This window comes from Camelus bactrianus, chromosome 4 (assembly GCF_048773025.1).
Source record: "Camelus bactrianus isolate YW-2024 breed Bactrian camel chromosome 4, ASM4877302v1, whole genome shotgun sequence".
Classification (NCBI taxonomy): domain Eukaryota; kingdom Metazoa; phylum Chordata; class Mammalia; order Artiodactyla; family Camelidae; genus Camelus; species Camelus bactrianus.
Window position 1 is genome coordinate 50,313,154 of NC_133542.1, and position 22,751 is coordinate 50,335,904.

At 41.2% G+C, this 22,751-nt stretch overlaps 1 protein-coding gene across 1 annotated transcript in view; it reads left to right on the forward strand.

Moving 5' to 3' along the window:
• Positions 1-12,846: 12,846 nt before the first annotated feature.
• Positions 12,847-22,751, forward strand: part of TMEFF1 (transmembrane protein with EGF like and two follistatin like domains 1) — a 71,738-nt gene continuing 61,833 nt past the window's right edge. The window contains exon 1 of the mRNA XM_074361910.1: positions 12,847-13,450. Within this exon, the coding sequence (XP_074218011.1) occupies positions 13,258-13,450 (193 nt within the window). The 5' untranslated portion in view covers positions 12,847-13,257. The remainder of the gene's footprint in view (positions 13,451-22,751) is intronic.

Below are 22,751 nucleotides of genomic sequence, written 5' to 3' on the forward strand. Positions count from 1 at the left end.
TCACTCTGAGCCCCAGACTGAGGGGGCAGGAGCTATCCAGGGGAAGCCCTTCTCACTGTAGATGGGAGAAGTAGGAGAGGGCAAGCCCTCCTGTAGAAGCATATATTTTTCAAGTTTCAATGTCAAACCTGCTAATATCTCCTTGGCCAGGGCAAGTCATGTGACTGATCCAGAAGACACAGGGAAGAATAGACGCCTCCGAAGAAGGTGAGGGGAGGATGTGAATATTTTGAGCAATTATCTCATCTACCACAATGTCACAAGTGGGCAGGCAACGAGAGGGATCCCAAGGAGTTGAGACTCTATTATAAACTGAGGAACAGAGACTCTAGAGGGGAATGCATCCCTGTTCCCTCTTCTTGCTCTTTTTTTTTTTTTTGGAGGAGGGAGGCTTTTAAACAGTGATAATAATAGAATATATGTCATAGAGATGTTGGATTAAATGAGTAATAAGTATTTTGTTGTATATATTTAGAATAGAGCCTGGCACAAAAACTGTAAGTTTTAGACTTACTCTTCTCTCTTAAGGTCACATGGCTTCTTAGGGTCCAGAGAGATTTGAACCCAAGTGCCTGGCTCTGGAGCTCATGCTTTTAAAATCAGAATAGATAGCCTTTCTGTTCAGAGCCTGAGTTCAAATCTTTGCTTTGCAAAGAGCATGGGCTCTTGAGTATTAGACCATCATCTGTAAAATACCTACTTTCCAAGATTGCTATAATGATTATATAAGAATACAAATAAGAAAGGGACACATAAACTATAAAATCAACTCCCCCCCCAAATCCCTAAACCTTTCTTCTGATATTCTGTGTTACAAGACAGTCCAAGACTCTCTTCTCCCATCACAAAACTTCATCTTAATCTCTCCTTCCAGCCTCTGCACTCCGTAAACATCCCTAAACACACTCATCATCTCTCGGTTTCAGAGCCAGGCTGTGTGAAATTACTTCTGCTGATCCCTCTACCTGGAGTGCTCTCAGCCTCTCTACAACCTCTTCCCATCACCTATGCTGCCGAAGTGTCACCCATCCTTCAAGGTCCAGTGATATCAGGATGCACTCCTGTAACCTGGACTCTGGTTCCAGCTTTGCTGATAACTCATCACTCTATTTTAATTCAATTTCCTTGTTTATAAAATAAGGGTGTCGAAGGAGAGGAACTCTAAATTCCCTTCCCCATTCTCATTAGTCTAATTCTGAAGTTAAACTATTTTTTTTCAATTTAGTGCATGTAACCCGAGTTTTCAATTTAGCCTTCTCCTTACAAGATAATGTGTACATAAATGGGATTCAAATGATGCATCCAAGTGGATCAGCCCCAAGGTTGAAAGTGCCATTTGTGAAAGTTATTGATATTAGCGTAATGATTGTACTTAAACTGTTTATAAAAGTTTAAATATAAGCAATTCAAGAATTTCTATATAATGGGCACAGAAAGGTTGTTGCTTCCCAAAATGTAATTTTTCTAACAATTTCCCAATAATTGGCTGCTGTTTACTTTTGCTCTTTTAAATTGTCCAATTCTATAGATTATAGAATACTTCTATTTTCCAAATTGCCCTGTTCTAAAAGGCAATAATGTGCCCAGAATATATAGATTTTTGTATATGCTTTTAAAATTCCTATCAGTTGACAATATCTGTTGTAAATATCCAGGGATGCCTGAAAAAACTACTTCAAGTGGAAGGAAGTTAGCATTTATTGAATATATTCTATGAGTCTTAAGCATGTTCATTTATTATTTCATTTTATTCTTAAAATAATCTGGAGGAATAGGTAATGTGATTCATATTTTATAAAGATAATGAAATGAAGCTTGGAGGTTAAGTGACTTGTTCAAAATCACATACCCAAAGTTATGGAGATGGTTGCACAACAATGTGAATGTACTTAATGTCACTGAACGTTACACTTAAAAGTGGCTAAGATGGTAAATTTTATGTTATTTCACCACAATAAAAAGGAAGACTAAAATCACATCCCTCACTTAACTGGATTTAGATCCCAAGTTAGTATGCTTTGATTTGTTTATAACTGGTTATGTTTATCAAGACCTGCTAGGACTGATGAGCCAGAAACAAAGAGAAGCAGAGAGAAGAGCTAAATGAGGTTAAAGATATCAGCAACCGCAAAGGTGGTACCCCGATTCCATCTGACAGCAAGCTGAGAATCAGTGACCAGGGCAAAAAAGAAAGGTCATCACTCAGTCTTGCCATTTAGTGTTTCTCAGGTATTAATTTCCCCACGTGGGCATCTTACTAAAAATGCAGATTCCGACTAGGTAAGTCTGGAGTAGGACCAGATTTTGCATTCCTAACAAGCTTCTAGGTGCTAGTGATGTCACTGGTCCATGGACCAGACATTGAGGAGCAGGGATTCTAGATCACAGTGCTCTCCACAGCAGCTCTCTAGGTGTTTCAGATATCTTGCACCAGAGAATATGTGGTGCTTTTCCACAGCAAATTCTAGGCGCCTACCCAGGCCTATTGAAATCAGAATCTCTGAGGTCAGGACTGGGAATCTATACTTTCAACAAGCTTCCCGATGGCTTGTTAGGTATAATAAAGTTCAAGGACCCCTGCTAACAGGACATCACCATAGCACGATAACAAAAATCACTTGACTTCTGTTCCCATTTCCAGTTTATAAAGTTTTTTCATATCCTGTGTCTCCTGTACCTGTACATCAAAATGATGAAGGTAGTGCCATTAGCCCCACTTTGCTGATGAGGAAACTGACATCTCCAGTGGTTAAGTGCTAGACCCAAAAGGTCTTCCGACTCCCAGAAAGTTTTCTTGCTATTATTTCGTGGCTCTCTCTCCCACTTTACCAAATCTTCACTTACACTCCTACACAAATTAGAAGTTCTTTTATGTCTAAAAAGCTTTGCAGAGCAATTTTCTTGCTATGATGCTTTTAAAGATTTCAATCTAATTTAGCATATTACGAAGCACAGTTTATGCTTATAAGCATAAAGCTATTCAAGGTCATTGCAAAAAAAATGTTTGAAGTAATGCAATAGACTGCACTGAATTTTTAAAAAATCCTTTTTTTTTTATCCTTCACCTAGATTCACCATTGTTAACAGTTTGCTTTTCTCTCTCTTTCAACCACTTGAAAGTTGCAGGCTTTATGACACTTCACCCTAAATTCTTTAGCATGCATGTACTGAGGATAAGAACATTCTCCTACATTACCACAATCCTATTATCACACCAAAGAAAATTAATATTAACTCAGTAATATCATCTACATTCAAACTTCTCCAGGTGTCTTAAGAATGTCTTTTATTTGCTGTTTATTTTCTCAGATCCAATCAAAGTTTATTGGTTATTTGGTTGTTTTGTCTCTTTAGTCTAACTTAATCTAGAACAAACCTCTCTCCTTTGTTGTTTTTCACGACATTAAATTTCTTTTAAAGTCTAGGCCTTGTCAATATGCCTACATTCTGGATTTACTTGGTTTGTGATTAGATTCAGGTTAAACTTCTTTGGCAAGATTATCTTGTAGGTAACGTCATGTATCATTTCAGGAGCCACGTGGTTGAAAGCTGCCCCATCATTGGTGAGACTAAATTTGATGAAGGCAGTATCTGCTAGCTCTCTCCATTTTAAAGTGTTTTCTTTTCACTCATAGTTAATAAGTTATCCGTGGGGTGATACTTTAATACTGTGACGTTTCACCCTATGGTATTAGCATCCATTGATGATCATTATTCAAATCAGTTATTTCATGGGGAATGCAAAATGGTGATTAAATCAGCCTGGACCATTTGCCAGCGTTTATATGGAAAGAAGGTATGCCAGATTAGAGAACATCTGAATTTAGGTCACTTCAAGTCACACTGGCTACTCAGAAAGCCAGGGTCCACCTTGTTCCAACTTTCTTAAGGGGCCATCTCCCTTAGAACTCCTGAGCCAGAGGTGAGCAGAAGGAGGGGTTGTTTTTTCCCCAATGCTGATAAATGCCCACCTGAGAGAAAGGACTCCTGACTTCCTTCTCCTAAGCACCCCTGCTCCAGGGTATCTGTGGTGTCTCTGCCTCTGGTGCTGTCCATCTCTTCTGAGCTCTACTGGGGAAAATCATGTGCTTTCTCTCCCCTAATCATCAATGACCACTTCAAATTTTCCCCACCTTTCTTACATCTGACCTCAAATTTCTGTGTAGTTGGGACTTGGGGCAACAATCTGGTTGAAAGGGAGGGGTCAGGGCACTTGATTTGAGGTGGTATCTGTTGTATATGTTGCATGTCATAGGTCATTTGTTTTTTTAAAGTAACTTTTTACGTAAGATTGAGAGAATGCACCTGCTCACAACAAAGATGGTAATGAAGATTGGGATGGAAGGTCAAAGAGAGAGCTGATGGAGATTATAGTGGAGCTAAAGCCACCTTAAGCCACCTTTTGATGCAGCCCCTCCCCCACCATCTCCACTCCATCCTACCCCCTCTTTCTCTTCAGACAACATTGAAGCTGAGATCCAGGAACTTCCTCAGTATTTCAACAGCATATCTACACCCCTCTGCGTCAGCCTCCATTCCCTGTACCTTCCCTCCTGTAACAAAGAAGAAACCATCTCTCAAAAGTGAGTCCCTCCATCTGTGCTTTGAATTCCATCCCTCCTTGTTTTCTCGAGAATCTTACACTGCTGATTATCCTTTTTCCTGTCTTGTATAGTCAACTCCCCCAGCCCAGGCTCTTTGTCATCATTGTTTAAATATTTTACAGTCTCATCTCAAAAAGTCCATCCTCCACCCAGTCACCTCTAGCTTTGTTTCTCTTCCTGTCTTCACAGCCAAGCTGTCCAAATGTTGTGTCTCCACTTCCTCTTTCCTACTCATGTCTCAGAAGGCTCCAGCCTGGATCCTGCCCCAACCACTTTACCAAACGGCTCTTGCTAAGATCACTGATGACTTCAAGTGACTATATCCATTAGACGTTATTCAGCACTCATCCTCCTTGACCTGTTAGCAGTATTTGACCAGTTGACCATGTCCTCCTTCTTAAAACACTTTTGTTCCTTGGTCACTGTGACCCCATTCTTTCCTGGTTTTCCTCTTAATTTTCTGGCAGTTCTTTCACAGTTCCCTCCATTGGAGTTCCTCAGGGCTTCAGCCTAGGCCCTCTTCTAATTTCACAGTACAGGTGATCCTTGAACAACACTGGGGTTAGGGGGACCAACCCTCCTCACAGTTGACAATCCAAGTATTACTTTACAGTTGACCCTCTGTATTCACAGTTCTGCATCCAGGGATTCAACTAACCTCATATGGTGTATTTCTTTAATACGTATTTACTGAAAAAAACTTAACCTATTTAAAAAAACTTTCTTAAGAGAGTTCAAATGTATGTAAACGTATGTTTACAGTTCAAACGTATGTTGTTCAGGGGTCAACACTTATCTTGCACACTTTCAAGTCATCATATCCACCTCCATGAGTTTAATTTTTCCTCTGATGACTCCCACACTTAGTATCCAGTGTAAATCTCTTACGACCACCAGATTTATAAATCCAACTGCTACTGGATGGCTCAGTACAGATGCTCACTGGCCCCCTCAAACTCAATGTGCCTGCAGCTGAACTCATCATCCTCTCTCCAAACCTGCTTCTTCTCCAGGGATGGCTATTTTAGTAAATGTCCTTGAACCTAGGGATGACCCTGGCTTGATACTTCCTCTCCCTCAGCTCCCATACCTAGTCAGTCCCCAAATTCTGTTAATTTTACCTCCTTAATCTCTCTAATTCACTTACTTGTCCCCATCTTCCCTAGTTCAAGCCAACCCCGTCACTCACCCAGACTGCTGCAGCTCTGTCCTGGTTTTCTTGGGAACATTTTGCCTTTCCAGTCAATCCATTCTGCACACTGCAGCTCAAGTGATTTCTTTCAACAGCATCACTGAGATATAATTAACATACATGTTTCATATATTTAACTAAGTAATCTTTTAAAAACACAAATCTGAGCAGGTTATTCCCTGTTCATAATCTTAGGGTCAAGTCTGAATCCCTATCATGGCTTAAAAGGCCCTGTGTGCTTTGGTCTGTAACTTCATCCTTTGTGTCATTTGCTTCCTTGCTCTCCAGGCTTCAACCACAGCTGTCTTTTCTCTGTTTCTTAAACTTTATCATTCTTTATCATTTTTACATGCTGACTTTCTTCATACTGTTCCCTCTCTACCTGCCTCTAACTCTTCATCAGTCTTCCAGCCATAGCTTAAATATCACTTCTTAGCGAGAGCTTTCCTTGATACTAGGATCCAGCCCTAAGGACATTAGGGGTCCCCATCTGATGCTTTCACACATCCTTTGCAAAACCCTTCATAATTATAACTGCTTAAAGTCTGACTCCCTGTTAGACTGTAGGACAGGGACTGTGTCTATCTGGTCACCTCTGCACCCTCACTGCCTAACACGGTTGCCTGGCACGTAATGGGCAATCTCGAAGTACTGTTGGATGAATGGTGCTACTGTCACCACTCTCCATGCCCTGCCCTGCCCCTGCCCCCATTGTTGTTGAAGCCACCACGATGAGAGCTGCCCAGAGTCTCAGCACTATTGTTCTGCTTTGAGAGAAGCAGCTATAGAACGTGGTCTTGCTCTGTCACCTTTACAACTCCCTTAATTAGGAACCCAGATGAAGTGCCAAGTCTAACTACATTGACCCTGATGCTGAGTGCTGAGGCAATCAGACTATAGGGAATAATTTTCAACTGGTTGCCAAGGGAGAGTAGGTAGAAAACCACTGACTCAATTTAAGCTTACATGTACACATACAGAGGAGTTGCTCTGTACAGTAATGTGTGCATGGATACATGTAAATGTGCTCATACAAACCCAGGGCCCAGCTGTCACACTCAAATACGCATGCATATACAGTCTCATGGAGGCAACCTTATACATACTCATTCCTTCCATGTGTACACAGAGAGGAAAAGGACATATGCTTGGCACTTATGCATATGTACAGAGGCAAGCTGATACACTCATTACATATATACACACAGGCAAATGACATATGCTCAGTACATATGTGTACATACAGAGTCAAGCTGACATACTTAAACATACACAGTGGTGAAATAGAATTATTTAGCTCCATTCAACTCACTCTAATTCCTCTGTGTATTTAACTCCTTGCTTTCTTTCTCTTTCATGATTCTTAGCCCAATGGATACCATTCTCAAGTTCCCAGGCTCTTGCCTGTAACCTCGTGTCTCTCCCCTTTGACCCACCTGGCTGGTTGTTACAACCTTCCCTTCCAGTACCTTAGCTGGCCCTGCCAGTCACCAGACTGCCCTCCTGCAGTCTCTTTTGTAGCTAGCCGGCTCAGATGAGCTCTTTAAAGACTGCCACCTTTAACTCTTAGGGTGACCAGAGGCTTTGGAGTCAGATAGACCTTGCTTTGAGTCCCGGTCCTGCTGCCCACTAGCTGTGTAACGTGGGACAAATAATTAACTTCTCCAAACCTCAGTTTTCTCATCTACAGAATGAGGTTAATAATAGCACCTTCCTCATTGGGTTTTTGAGAGCATTACATTAGATAATACATGTGGAGCTCTTAGCCTGGTATACTAATGCAGTTAATGGCTACTGCCACTCATAATAGCTAACTTTTATTTGCTTATTATGCTACTACTTCTAGCCAATTATTTGTTGAATACTTGCAATGAAATAAGCATTGTTCTCAGCACTTCACCTACAAAACCCATTTTATCCTTACAATAACTCTATGAAGCAAATAAAAATTTTATCTCCATGTTACAGATTATGAAACTGAGGCACAGAGGACTGAAGTAACTTGCCCAAGGTCATTAAGCTAGCAAGTGGCAGAATTAAGATGCAAAACCAGATGGTTTAGTTCCAGAGCTTACACTCTTAATTACTATGCTATACCTCACACTACAATTTATATGTGATTGTCTTTGTCAGAGAAGCTAGTTCTTTGGTACATTCCTTTATGAGTTAAACCCTTGGAGAACTTTCTGAATTGCAGCTGAAAATTTCCATTTGCTGAAAGATGGAAAAGATCTTAATTTTGTATTCAGAGCAATACCGAACAATTGAATGACAAGAAGACCTGCAGGAAAAACCCAGAGATGCCTCCTCAGTCTGTCTACCCACTCACAGGGACTGTTTGGGTGAGAAGCCTTTCAAATTGACAGAATTATAGCGGTGAAGCCTGCTCTCCTCCAGGCAGAGTGAAGCTACCTTGTTGGATTCCCATAGCACTTTTTGTTCAGATATCTGTAACCCTTGCCTCCTTGGCTTTTGCCCATCTACGTAATTGAGGACCATTAAGGCGATGTGGGTAACAATAATGGTGCATTCAACCAGAGTTGTAATTACAAGCAATGTAATCACAATAATCCCTGCATGTAATCACAAGAAGTCCCAACAAAAGGGTTCAGGATGGCTAGTGCACACTCCTTGGTGGCTGTAGTCCTAATGGTGCCAATCTTTGCTCTATCTTATGTCAGGTGATGCTGCTGCAGGATGTGATGAGGCTTTGGAGTCAATGGGGCCAGGTGACTCCAACTTCCTAGCTTCGTGGTTTAGGTAGTTCACTTAATCTCATGAGCCTCAGTTTCTTCATCTACAAAATGGAACCAGTACCTACTAACAGTGTAGGTGGGAAGATTAGTGACAACAAATATGAAGTGCCTGGCAGTATCTGGGATGTAGCAGGTCTTCAGTGAATTATAGTTACCATTGTTATGGCTCAACCCAACAATTATTGTCTTCCAATATTATTATGGGGTCTCCCCTACTAGGCTATAAGTTCTATGAGATGCAGAGACTTCATTTTGTTCACTGCAGTTTCTCAGCATGTAGATTATCTCTCAGTATACAGATCAGAGTAGGTGCTCAGTAAATGTTTCTCGAATGAAGTTTAAAACAACTTGACCTTGTTCTCTGTCCCCATTATGCAGGCCTGTTGTACTCATCACTGTATTTTCAGGGACTAGGAGTAGACCTTCAGTATAAATCTGCTGAATGAATGAATGAATGACATTATCCACTCTTCCCATTTTTTTAAAAAAGACCCCTCTCTCTAGGAAGTGGGGTCCAATTTCTCAAGATGGGCCAGAGGTCAGTCTCACAATTACACCGGTGCTACACCATAAATCATTCCAGTATTTCTGGACTGAACTCAAGTACTGTGATTCTCTCCTACCAGGGCCAATTTGTCAGTCCCAGAGTGTCTCATTACCACTTATCACGGCTTCATTATGCTGCTAGACCCTCCAGCAGGAGGTCCAGAAAAGCCAGAATTTTGGCTGGGCAGGAAGTGTGAAGTAGGATTTGCCATTTACTACTGTTCCCCCGGCCCACTACCCCCTCCATTTCTATTTAGTGTTTATCACATTGAGTTGTAATGAATAAATTTTTAGATGTCTCCCCCTGCTGCCCTATTCCCATCCCTGCCGACAGCCAGGTGGGACTATCTCTTGCCCCTGAGGCTGCTGTGATGCTTAGCATGCATCCTGATGCTCATAGAGATTTCTTGAAGGAATGCAATGTTTTCCATGAGTGAAGCTTTACTGAGAATAAAACCAATTCAGGCGAAGGTACTACTTCTGGCTTTATTTTTTTTAAACCTGAGCTAGTAAGTCTTTTCTTGTTTAAGCTAATTTGGGTGAGGTTTTTCTGTTACTTGGAACTGAAAACATTCTGATAGAGCGTAACTAATGGTGTTCAAGCATAGGGTCGCTGATAGATTATTAAGAAATATTCATTCCATATTCACTGGCTCTTACCTCCATAAGAATAGACTTCTCTACTTCTTTGTCTTTGGACTCAGCTATGATACTCGCTTTAGCCCCTGGGATGTTAGCAGACATATACAAACAGGGGTGTGAAAAGCGTTTGCACAGGTGGGCAAGTCCCTTGCACCACTGCCACCTCCGTGAAAAGAGTTCCTCCTTGGTAGGTGCTGCTCCTTCAGCTGGGGCCCCAAAGGGAATATTCCTGCAGAAGAACAGAACTCAATCTACACACAGGAGCCACACCCCGCTGAACCGGCAGTTTAGAGCAGAGCCATCCAGCCAAGCCTACAGATAGTCAATCCCCAGACATGTGAGAAATGAATGTTTATTATGGCATGTTGCTGACATTTTGTGGTTGTTTGCTATGGAGCAATAGCTGACTGATAAGGTTAGGCCAGGGGTTTCCAAAACTGGCAATGCATCTGAGTTACTTAGAGAACATGAAAATAAAAATAAGGGATACTTGAATGTCTGGCGTGGTATTCAGAAATTCATTCTTTTAAAACTCTCTGGGTGGTTTTTATGTAGTGAGCCCCACACTCTTATACTATCTGACCTTTTGGGGTCACCAATATTAAAGCATGTAATGGGGGTTCTATTAGATGACCACTAAGATTTTTTATTTTTACTTAAAAAATTTTATTGAGGTATAGCTGATTTACAGTATTAGTTTCAGGTATATAACATAGGGATTCAAAATTTTTATAGATTATACTTTATTTAAAGTTATTCTAAAATGTTGGCTATATTCCCTGTGCTGTACAATATATCCTTGTAGCTTATTTATTTTATACATGGCAGTTTGTACCTCCTAAGATCTTTTTTCCTCTCTGAGATTGGATGACTGAAGCCAGAGAACTCCTGTTTCTGAAGTAGAGTCCTTTTGAATTTGAAAACTTTTGAGAAATCTGTGTCGAATTTTTCTTACCTGGTTTGGAAAAAGATGCAGAAGTGAATTATCTCTGACTTATGGCCATAGAGATTTTGCTTTTTATTTAAGGATAGTCTCCTCTTATTATTTCTGCCTGGCCTATGGTTAGCCATCAGATGAAAATGAAAGGCAAAATACTGGGGTTGGGAGAACCAAAACACAAGGCAGGAAAGAAGCATTGAGGAGGTCAAGCTTAGCTGAGAGGCTGCTGATGGAATGGTCTGAGGAGGAGCTTTCAGCTGTGGCTTGGCAGTCAGGAACCCGAGATCACACCTGATTTGGAAGCCAGCTGAATTTTAGCTGGAACAATTGCCAGGCCACTGCACAGTTTAGAGGTTTGAATCAATCCTTAATAAAATGTTATAAAGGTGCATTTATATAGAAAGCATGATGAAAGGCTAATTTAAAAGGAAATTGCTTTTGAAAGTGATAGAAAACATTTTCATTGAAAAAAATTTGGACAATTCAGAAAATTATAAAGGACAGGGATCTTTTATTCATAAGCCCATCTTCCAGAGATAGTCACTGCTAATGTATTTCTGTATATGCTTCTGGACTTTTTTTCCCTGCAGATGTGTACACACACACCTATTTTAGAAAAATAGGATTTTCTTATACATAATCAGTAGTATCCTTTTATCATGTCAGTAAACACTAATCTAATCATCATTATTAAAGCTGCATACTTCATTGTACAAAGAGGTACCATACTTTAGTTCCCACAGATGGACATTTAGATTATATTTATTCTTATAAAAAGGCTGTGATGAATATCTATATATACATTTTGTGCACCTGTCCAATTATTTCTTTAGGAAAAATTCCAATACATGGAATTGCTAGATTAAAGGATAAATATTTTAAAGGTTTTTGATACATAGTCAAATTGCCCTCCCCAAACATATAAATTTATAGTGCTTAGTTTTGTCATTTCTTTTAACTCTTTGTTAGTCATCAACAAGAAAGAAAATCTTGAGTTTTAATCTGTCTTTTACTATGTGAGTTTAAATCTGTCTTTTACTATTAGTGAGTTTAAATATCTTTTCACATACTTATTGCTTGTATTTTATGTGAATAAGAAAAGTCAGCTTCCCATTTTCCCATTATATCAAGTTTTTCTTCCTGATTTACATTACTTATTTGTATTAAGAATACTATCTCCTATTTACATTGAGGGTATGATCCCTAATGTGGCTTTGCCTGTTGTGGCTTTTCACACGTTTGAAACATTTTATGAGTCAAATTTATCAGTTTTTTTAGTGAGATTTAAAAATTCCATCCGAGGTGAGAGGCAGCATAATAGAATGAAAAAAAAACAAAAACAAAAACAGAGGAATTTCAAACAGTTCAGTCCATAATCTTACCGCCTGTTGCTGGGTCTCACTTGGCACCACATGGTAGAAAGAGCACTGGATTGGGAGTCATATCACTTTACCTCTTCGGGTCCCAACCTCCTCCTCTGTAGAATGGGGATGAGAATGAAAATCCCTTGTTGGGCTGTAAAAAAGAACTGGAGAGAATTCACGTAAAGAGCTGTGTCCAGGTCTTGTATATAGCAAACGGCATCTAAACATTAGCTATTATTAGTGGTAGAGGGCAATATAGAGTTTAAAAAACTATTTTAAATTCAGTTGGCGTTTGTGGGAAGAGAATAGGGAAAAGGGGTGAGGATCGGAGTAATTTAGCCATTTACTCCCATCTCTAAAAACTACAGAGCTGAAGTCAGAACTTGAGATCCAGTTCCGGTCCTGCCCGTCTCCTCGTAGGTGACCTTGGACAAGTCACCTTCACTTCTCCGCGGCTGTTTCTTCACCTAGAAAATAGCTATACAGTAGACCACCTGCCCTTTTTCAGCCCGCTTTTGGGCCAAGGAAACGCTTCAAAAATGCTTACAAAGGGCGGCAAAAATGTCTGTTAGGGTACTGCCTTCGGAGCCTCCTCGGCGCCAGCCAGCCCCCCGAGGCCGGACCGAACGGCTGCCGCGTCCCCCCGCCCCCTGAGCTCCGGCCCCGCGGCAGGAACAATAGCTCCCCTGGAGGCGGCGCCGGCCGCGGGCGGGGGCGGAGCTGCCGGCGCGGGCGCTAGGGGTGTGCGCGGGGCGGGGTCGCAGCCACCCCTCCCGCCCGCGGCTCTGTCACGCGCCCCTCACCGGGCGGGCCGGGGTCTTTGTGACGCGGCGGCGACGGCCGCGGACACAAAGGGAAGGCGAGGAGGCGAGCGAGGGGCTGGGCCTGCCCCCAGCCCGCGACCCCCGCCCGCCGCGCGCGCGCGCGCGCCCGCCCGCCCGCTCGTCCCCCGGCGTCGGTCTTCCCCACGCGGGCTCGCACCTTCGCGCGCACCCGCCCCTCGCACACGGTCCGACCCTGCGACTCCGTCCCGAGCGCGGCGGGCCGGGGCCTGGCGGGCGCTGCGGGTGGGACGGGGATGCTGAGGGGCCGCTCCCGGGCGCAGCGGCGCGGCTGCTAGGAGGCGCCGAGGCAGCGGCGGGGCTCCCGGCGCGCGGCTGGATGCCCCGGGCCTGCGGCTCCCTGCGCTTCCCGCCGTCCAGGGGCGCCAGTCATGGGCGCCGCGGCCGCTGAGGCGCCGCTTCGGCTGCCGGCCGCGCCCCCGCTCGCCTTCTGCTGCTACACTTCGGTGCTTCTGCTCTTCGCCTTCTCGCTGCCTGGGAGCCGCGCGTCCAACCAGCCTCCGGGTGGTGGAGGCGGCGGCGGGGACTGTCCCGGCGGCAAAGGCAAGAGCATCAACTGCTCAGGTAGGACCGGCCAGAGCGCGCCCCTGCAGCCTCAACCTCCCTCCGCTCGGGCGCCGCCTCCCTCCCGGTCCCAGCGACCGGGTTGGAACAGGCCCCGGCGTGGGGGTCCCGGGAGCGGGGCCAAGGGTGGTCGAGGGCGGAGGGTAGGGGGCGAGCGCGCGGTGCTTGAAGACCGGCGTGGGGCCGGGGAGTGGCTGTGCGTGCATCCTTGTGCCAAGTGACTGGGTGCGGGCGGCCGGCGTGTTGGGAGGTGTTGAGGCCCGGCCGGCAACGGGGAGGTAGCCCGCCGGGGCTCCCGGTATGATCGTGGGTGTGCACGCGGGAGCGCGTGTTTGTGTTGTGAAGGCTCAGGGGAGGGAGGGCGGCCCCCGGCAGGGATTTTCTGTTGTATGTGTGACGGTGAGGGACCAGGAGAGTGACCGTGTACTGGGGAGGTTCTTAGGGCACTCGGGTCTCAGAGGGGTCCTGTGGGTAAAGGGAATGGGTGGCCCAGAGGATGCAGATTGACGATGTAGTGACTCTGTGTGTGTGTGTGTGTGTGTGTGTGGAGAGGTGGGCGCGGGGGCTTGGAGTGGCCCCAGGTCTGTGGTTTCGAGCAGGGAAAGTCCTAGGGTTCAGGAAGTGACCGTCTGTTTTTTTGTGTGTGTGTGTTGTTATGAGTGAAGCCTGGGGCTCAGGGATGTTCCGGGGTTATGCATTGAGGAGGAAGGATGGGGATCCTGGAGTGAACCCTGTTTGTGTCGTCTCAGAAGGAGGTTGGCTAGGGAATCATCCTGTGTAGGGTTTGGGTAGTAGAAAGAGGTAATTATGTCTTACGGTGTGTCTCTGTGTAGCAAGGTGTGACACGGGTTAAGGTGGTGTGGAAAGAGACAACCAGTTCCAAGGGAATGATTCTGTGTGTGCGTTTGTATGTTTTGCAGGAGGGCCTGGAGATTGGCAGCAATGGGAGCAAGGGAGTGACCTCTCCCCTCTCCCCAAGGCCGTCCCCCCCCCCCCCAGCTGTTGGAAACAAAGAGCTTGCTGGAGCTCTAATGGTTGAGACTGGGGAGAAGGGTATCCCGCCTGTAAAGTTCCCTCTTCCTTTCACCACGGGTCCCAGAGGAGCCCTGGGGCTAGGAGAGGCTTCCTGGTCTCATTTAGGCGAGGGTAGGTCCTGGTGGAGCTGGCCTAGCAGATGCTAGTGATCATAAGCCATAGCCTTGCTAACTTGCCCTTTTATCAATTCTCATTCTCCAGTTGCTTTCTTTAAACCAAGGTGGGTGGGGAAAGGGGGGACAGGGGGAGGGAGGATGGACATCAGGCCTCTGGGAATCCACTAGTGCGCCTGTCAGACAACCTTTGTAACCAAAGGGCTCTTGAAGGGGCATTGTTTCTGGGGTAGTGAGGAGACAAGAGGGCCTCAGATGCTTACCCTAAATGAAGAAGACCTTTGGCCTACTGTTTAGGTTTGAAGATCTAAAATCTTTTAATAATTTTCATAATGTTTTATGATAGGGGAGGGGTTATGAGTCCAGTAAACAATGGCATGTCCATTAAAACCTTTTCCATCCGTGCAATAACTTTTATTTTATTTTTCTAACGTTAAGTGGAATATGGGATAAGACTTTAATAAATAATCACACTTTAATGGTTAAGAATAAAAACCATTTGTATATTAGAGTGCCTTTTTATAATAAATATTGGTTATCAAATTTGTAAATGATCACACCATGTCAAAATATTTTACTGGCTAATGTGCTTTGGTTATTTGTTCTTGCTGAGCTAATTTGTCCTTAGCAAAATTAAGTGTGTTGATGAATGTTCTTGTGTATGCTTTCTCTTTAGTGCATAGTGTAAGTTTTAAGAAAGGACAGAGAGGGCTGGAAACCCACATGGAGTGGAAAAAAGTAACTAATTTGGGGATTATGTCCCTTGCTAAGCAACTGTGTGATTTGGAGCAAGTTATTTAATTTTTCTTAGTTTCTTTTTTTTTTTTTTTGTATTAAAATAGGGATTTGGATTTAATAATATCTGAGCCTTCTGTCTCAAGGATATATTGATGTTTTTGTATATAACGCCAATAAATTAGGCTCATCAAAGAAAATATTTTCTAATGCCAAGATATACTTGAATAACTCTGGGTCTAAAGCTGAGTTTTAACTAAATGATATTTGTAGATTCTTGTCATAACTGTCTCTAGGATGACGGTCTGCAAATAATTCATATGGAAAATAAATTTTTTAAGGTTGATTAATTAGAGAACCATAGTACTCCAGTCTGGACATACACATCTATTAATACAGCTTGAGGTTGTGTGTAGATTTTTTTTTTTAGTGGCTTTTATTACCCAGGTATTTTCCACAAAAACTTTACTACTTCACATGTTTGTGTTTTAACATCTAAATGCTGGCCTTGACTCCCTGTTGATTTTCAGTTTTGGTTTTGGACCATCTTTTCAGCCTCCTCTGACCTGTTTGGAGCCTGATCCTGTCAGGCTGTGTGAGTTGGGTCACTCACAGCTTTGTGGCCCTTGTAAATGTGAAGAGCAGCTGTGCGGCTTTATTAAATTAATAGAAGTTGCCTAGATCCTAGATAGTGGCAAAGGATGAAACTCTGTGATGTTTTACTGTACACTTCCTTCCAAGTTGGTTGATGTTGATACATTAATCAACCAGATGTTAACCAGCTATGCATCCTCCAAGTTGCGTTTAACAGATTTTTGAGCTTCTGCCGTTCAACATTTTTCCATTTTGTTCACCAGCCTATCATTAAAAGATTCTGTCAGATTGTCTTGTTAGAATCGATATATATAGGTCTGTATCATTCCTTTTTCCATTTTAGTAATCCTATCATAAAGCAAATGTTGTAGAGCCTGCCTTAATCAAGAGCCCATGGTAGCTTTTTCTTTTTATTGTGATCCAAAATTTATTTGCCCATTCTAGAGTTTTTTAGTGGGTATGTGGCAATTTTACATAGATACTCTTCCTGGATTTCCTTTTTCAAAAACTGAGAATGCATTATTTTATTTCTGATCTTCTGGCACCTTGTCAAGATAGCTTAGGTAATCAGCAGTCAGAACTAAAAGTGTTTTCAGTACCATAGAATGTGATTTGTTTGGATCAGAAAGCAAATTCTTTTGAACTAGCTCTCTATTCCATTACCGTCCACTTTCCATGCCACTTACCTTAGATGTTAGCTCCCTCTTTTCCAGATTCTACCTTTCCCCGTTTGAAGATCAGGCCCCTTGGTGAACATTAGTAAAGCAAAGAAGAAGCTCAAAGGGTCTGCATTGTCCTGTCATCACTTGATATTACATCTTCCCTGAGCAGCAGGCCCTTTGTTTCTCTCTTGTTCTAAACAAGCCTATTTTTTTTTAAATGTCCTCTTGCCTCAGCTTTCCACTCATTCTATACTTTATACTTATTGTCTTGTTTTATATTTTTTTATTTGTACTTACTCTTTTTAAAGTCTAACTTATCAGAAAGCTCCATGTTCATCCAAAGAGAAAAAAGTTTGGAAATGATTTATGTGAAGAAAGATGAACTTTGAATCCAGGAGACCACGTGACCTTAAAAGTGACACTTTTTTCTCAATTGTAATGGGAAGATAATGATAATGGTCCTCCTCATTTGAGAAGAACAAATGAGGCTGAACATGTGAGACATTGCTATCTTAGGGAATGGGGTTAAAGAGGTGTAAAAACATTCTGAGAGATCAAGAAGCCACATTGGTGAGAGACATAAGGTGGATTTGAAGTAGGTTTTAAAAAAATCATGGGAATTAAAAGTCAGTCCTATGGATTGTAGTATAGTGGTAAGAGTTGTATAAATGGATGATTTAAGCTTCAGATTAGGAGGAGTGCCTTGTTAGTGGCAATTCAGGATTTTGGGGAATAAAAAGTGGGTTTTTCCTAATTAGTGTAAAATCTTGATCAAGATACTTCTAGATCCTTGGTGTGTAATATAATTTATTTAGTGAACATTGATTGAGTACCTACTTACTATAATCAAATAGGTTAGATATTAAGGGAAATATATGAGAGAACATCCCTGCCTTCAAGGGCCTTATATTCCAACAAAAGTGGTTCATTAGCCTCTTATAAATATATGCAGGAAGTTTCTATTGAATACATCTGGGCTTTCTTCCCCTTCCCCATCTCCCTCAATAATAAACACTTATTGAACCCTGACAGCACTGGAATTTTTTGAAGGTGTACAGTTAAGTGGTGTTTTGTATATTTACAAAGTTGTACAGCCATCACCACTGTCTAATTCCAGAAGGTTTCACCCCAAAAAGAATATCCTATTTCTGTTAACAGTGACTCTGTGATCCTTTCTCCCCTCAGCCCCTGACAACTACTAATCTTCTTTCTGACTCTGTGGATCTGCCTGTTTTGGATGTTTCATATGAATGGAATCATACAGTATGTGGCCTTTTGTGATTGGCTGCTGTCACTTAACATAATGTTTTCAGGGGTCATCCATGTCATCGTGTGTATCAGAACTTTATTCCTTTTAATGGTTGAGTAATATTCCATTGTATGATACATAGCACATTTGGTTTTTCCATCAGTTGATGGACACTTGAGTTGTTTCCACTTTTTGGCTATTATGAATAATGCTCTATAAGCATTCACGTACAAATTTTTGGATGGACATATGTTTTCAGTCCTCTTGTTTAACTCTGCTTAACATTGTGGGGAATTGGCAAACTATTTTCAAAAGCAGCTGGATTTTAGATTTTTCCCAGCAATGTATGAGGGTTCCAGTTTTCCCACATCCTCTCCAACACTAGTAGCTGTCTTTTTGATTATAGTCATACTAGTTGGTGTGAAGTTGTGGATCAGTGTGGTTTTGATTTGCATTTCCCTAATGACTAATGATGTTGAGCACATTTTTATGTGCTTAATGGCCATTTATATATCTTGCTTGGAAGAATGTGTATTCAGGTTTTTTGCTGGACTTGATTTTAACATTCTGCATTAGACATTCCTGTAGTAAATCATACTGTCCAAATCCCACAGCCCACAGATGCTCCAGGTAGGTTAGCTCTGGTTTGTCTGTTTATCATTTGATTTCTCTGCTTACCAAGAGTCTGTTGTGTTTGTTTTTAAAGTTTTTTATACCAGTGGTGCTTGTGAGTGTAAATTAATAAATATTACTCAGATAGATGAAATGTGAATGCAAAGGAAATTGTTTTTATGAATCTCTTTGGAAAGACTTGATAAAGGCAAGAAGCTGAAAGAATTGCCTTTCAATTAGGTGGTGGTCAAGACAGCTGAAACAGATGGAGGAAACCTTATAATCTCTGGAAGGAGTCTCCTCCTAGAAAACTTTGCAAGTATTTTTAAATCTTCTTGTTCTTTAAAAGAGGAAAATGGACATGGTGGATAATGGATTATGAGTGTGGTTTATCCAAGGAAGTGGGGAGCTGCATTTGGCATACCCATACTCAAAGAAAAAGTCTTGGTGCCACGTGGGGGAAACGAATGTACATTTATATATTTGAAGTTAAAAATGGTTAAAAGATGTGTGTGATTTTAAAAATGATTCCTTGCTCTATCTGACTCTTGATTTAGTGATCAGTGAGGGTTTCCACTGTACACGGTGCCCTAAGGAAGATACAGATACAGCATCCAGGGAATGAATAATTCTGATTTATAGGAATCAAAAACAGTTTCTCTGAATAGGTGGCCCTGGAACTGGGCTTTGCAGGCAGAGCGGAATGTCAGCATGAAACACCAGCCACACTTTTGCCTGAGGCCTTTTGCTGTTGATGTTCCCTTTGCCTGGAACCTTCTTGTCCCAGCTGTTTATCCCCTCAGCTCCTTCAGGTCTTTAACATCACTTTCAAAATGATGCTTTAAAATTGCATCCTTTTCCACCTTCCATCCGTTTTGTGCCTCTCCCACCCTAACCTTCCTTTATGCTTTTCTCCTGCTCCAAATCACCTTTTCCTGTGAGATCTATGATACACGTTACTAATTATCTGTCTCTTCTGTGTAGCTCCATGAGGGCAGGGAGTCTTGTCTGTTTTGTTGACTGCTGTATCAGCTGTGCCTAGAACTGTGTCTGGCACAAAATTTGATGCCATCCCATATTCATTTGTGGAGTTAGTGACTGAATGAACATTGATACTGGGAGAGTTGGGAAGGGTGTTTAGTCCAGGTGAGGGAATGGCGTTGGAAAAGGTACAAAGATGGGGCAGTGAGAGGACTACTTGGGGATTCTGGGATGTGGGGATTAAGGCAGGAGATAAGTCACACACCTGCCACAAATTGTGCAGCCATCGCCACAGTCAATTTTGGAATGTAATTGTCCTCCCCACCAAAAACCTCACATTCTTTAGCAGCCACTCCCCAGACCCCAATCCCACAGCCCTAGACAGCCACTGATCTATCTTTTGCTATAGATTTGCCAGTTTTGGACATTCCATATAAATGAAATCATCAAATATGTGGCCTCTTGTTCCTGGCTTTCACTTAGAATGTTTTCAGGGTTCATCCATGTCATAGCATGTATCAGAATTTCATTCCTTTTTATGGCCAAATAATATTCTATTGTATGGATAATACAACATTTTGTTTATCTGTTCATCAGCTGATGGTCATTTGGAACTTATTTCCACTTTTGAACTACTATGAATAATGCTGCTATGAACATTCATGTACAAGTTTTTGTGTGGACGTAGTTTTCCATTTTCTTGGGCATATACCTAAGAGTAGAATTGCTGGGTCACATGGTAAGTTTAACATTTTGAGGAACTGCTGAACTGTTTTCCAAAGTGGCTGCACCATTTCACATTTTCACCAGCAGTGTCTGAGGGTCCTAATTTCTCCACATTCTGGCCAACACTTGTTTTTGTCTTTTTTATTATGACCAACCGTATTTTAAGTTCATATTTGTTAGTCCTCATTTTCCCTGTATAAGTGGTTTCTTTAATGGCTTGCAAATTTTCAATTTTTTAAAAGCTGATTTGGGAGATAATGTCAACCCATTCCTCCCCCCCCCTTCCCTCCTTTTTTCATTTGTTGTTAGAAACATTGTTTTAACAGAACTGTTTTCATTATTCCTACTATTAGTTCCATTTTTAGCTTCTCTCATGGGAGAAATGAAACATTTAGGAGTTGACATACTTCTCATGCACTTTGAAGTTCTATGTTTAAATCTTAAAATTCCCTCAGTATTTGCTTTTAGTTTATTAGATGATTTACTGTTAATCTTTTGTTACTATTTGAATCTATTTCTTTTTTACAAGTGTCATGTATTTTTCATGGCTCAATAGTTTCATCATTTTTTGAAAAGTCATTTCAGATTCTGAAGTTCTTAACATATTCTTCTGCCTTCAAAAACTTCGGCAGGTATTATATTTTCAGCCATGGCTCCATCCCTCTCATTTTTGTGCAAATATTCTGAGTCTTTCTTCTCCATAGTTAAAAAAAGGAAAAAGAAAAAGAAAACCGCACCTTTTTTCTTTGTTATAAAAGCAGTATTTGTTGGATGTAAAAAAATTTGACGAGTAAGGAAAAATGCAAAGAATAAATCTGTGATGATTGCCCTTCTCCTCCACAAGATCTAATGTTAGGGTTGTGCTGAAATTATTTCATTTTATACCAGAAAACTTTGGAACTTTTTTTTTTGATATCAGTGTTTGCTTTGACATTTTCTGATTAATCTGGAGCCACTATTGTTCACAGGTCAGATCTTTTGGGATTAAATTCAGTTTATTTTGCCTTGTCAGCTTTCATCTAATACTGTTTCTTGAGTGAATCTAAGCTGCTGATATTTCTATTTCAATTCAGATGTTGATAGCCTTATTGATATATTTAGATCCTCTACTGTTCACAAATCAGCTCAGTCTTTGTTTAGTATCTTGTGTTCATTTTTCATAGTTTTTTTCCTCTTTAAAGTGGTTTAAGTTATTTTTTAGGTGGTGCGATTGTGTTTACCATCGTTTAGACCGTTAAGTGCTTCCTAATTACCATTTAATTAAACTTAGTTTTTTTTAATTGACTATTTTATAACAATTTGCTGGGGCTTAAGGTTATAGTTATGTAAAAATTTTGGTTTTGGTGGTTTTAACCAAAAAAGAGAAATATCCTTTATAGTTTCCAGTGGTATTTTGTAAAGATTTCATTCAATCCTTACAATCCTGTGAGGGATTATTATACCCATTTTTACCCAGGGAACTGGGATTTCTCAGAGATTTAGTGCTTGGCCAACATCATGTAGTTACTTAACCAAATAATCAAAGCTCAGAATCTGGAACTTTTTCTAAAGCACAAGAGTTTTGTGAAGTCCTTTTAAAATTCTCTTTTAAGATAGTATCCGGTTCTTCAGTGCCAACTTGCAGGTGGTTTTGTAAAATTTTGTCTTTGTGAGTGACTTCCTGGTTTCTGGCTACCACCCATTCTATTTGGTATTGCAGAACTAAGGAACAGTGGATAGAAATAGAACCAAAGAATGTTCTTGTGTTTAGATTTATTTATGGATATTTTACAGTTTTTGATAGAGGAAGTATATTGAATATATTTTCACAATCTTAAAATACTTATTAGGTAAACATGTATACTTTGCAAAATATAAATTGCGTTGTAACTGTGTAGTTTTATAGCTTTTCACTTCACAGATCTTGGTCTCTCCATATCAATATATGTATTCTGCCGCATGCTTTCATGGCTGCATAGTATTTTATCAATAATTTAGTTAATTCACAATAGATGGGCACTTAGGTTGTTGTCCACTTTGCTGTTATTAAAAAAAGCTGATGTTACCAATCTTGTGTATACATTTTTGTGTGTTTTGTCTTCTATCCCTAGCATAATTTCTTAGAAATAGAATAGTGGGGTTAAGGCATAGAGACAATTAAAATTTTAATATATACTGCCACATTATTCCGTGAGAGGTTCTGCCAGTTTATACTCAGAAGAGTGTTCATTTTCCACAGGTTCTCCAGAGCTGGTGTAAATAAAAAAAGAATGAAAAAAGAATAACACTTAATATAGCCCTTATGATGTATCATGCATGACTCTGAGTGCTTTCCCTACCTTTATTTAAACCTTCACCAATGTTATGAGATGGGTACTCTTACTGTCCCTACTGTTATTGTGCCCATTTTACAGATGAGGGAATGGAGGCACAGAATGGTAAATTACTAAGATGTCAACTAGCTGAAAAGTGACAGAGTGAGGATACTGATTCAGGAGGTCTGATTGTAGGATCTGCCTCTTAAAAATAAAATTATAAGGCTTGTTCTCTTTTTTATCTCAAAATTTTAATAACATAATTGTATTTTCTGAGTTTTGAAGTTTTTGATTTTTGAG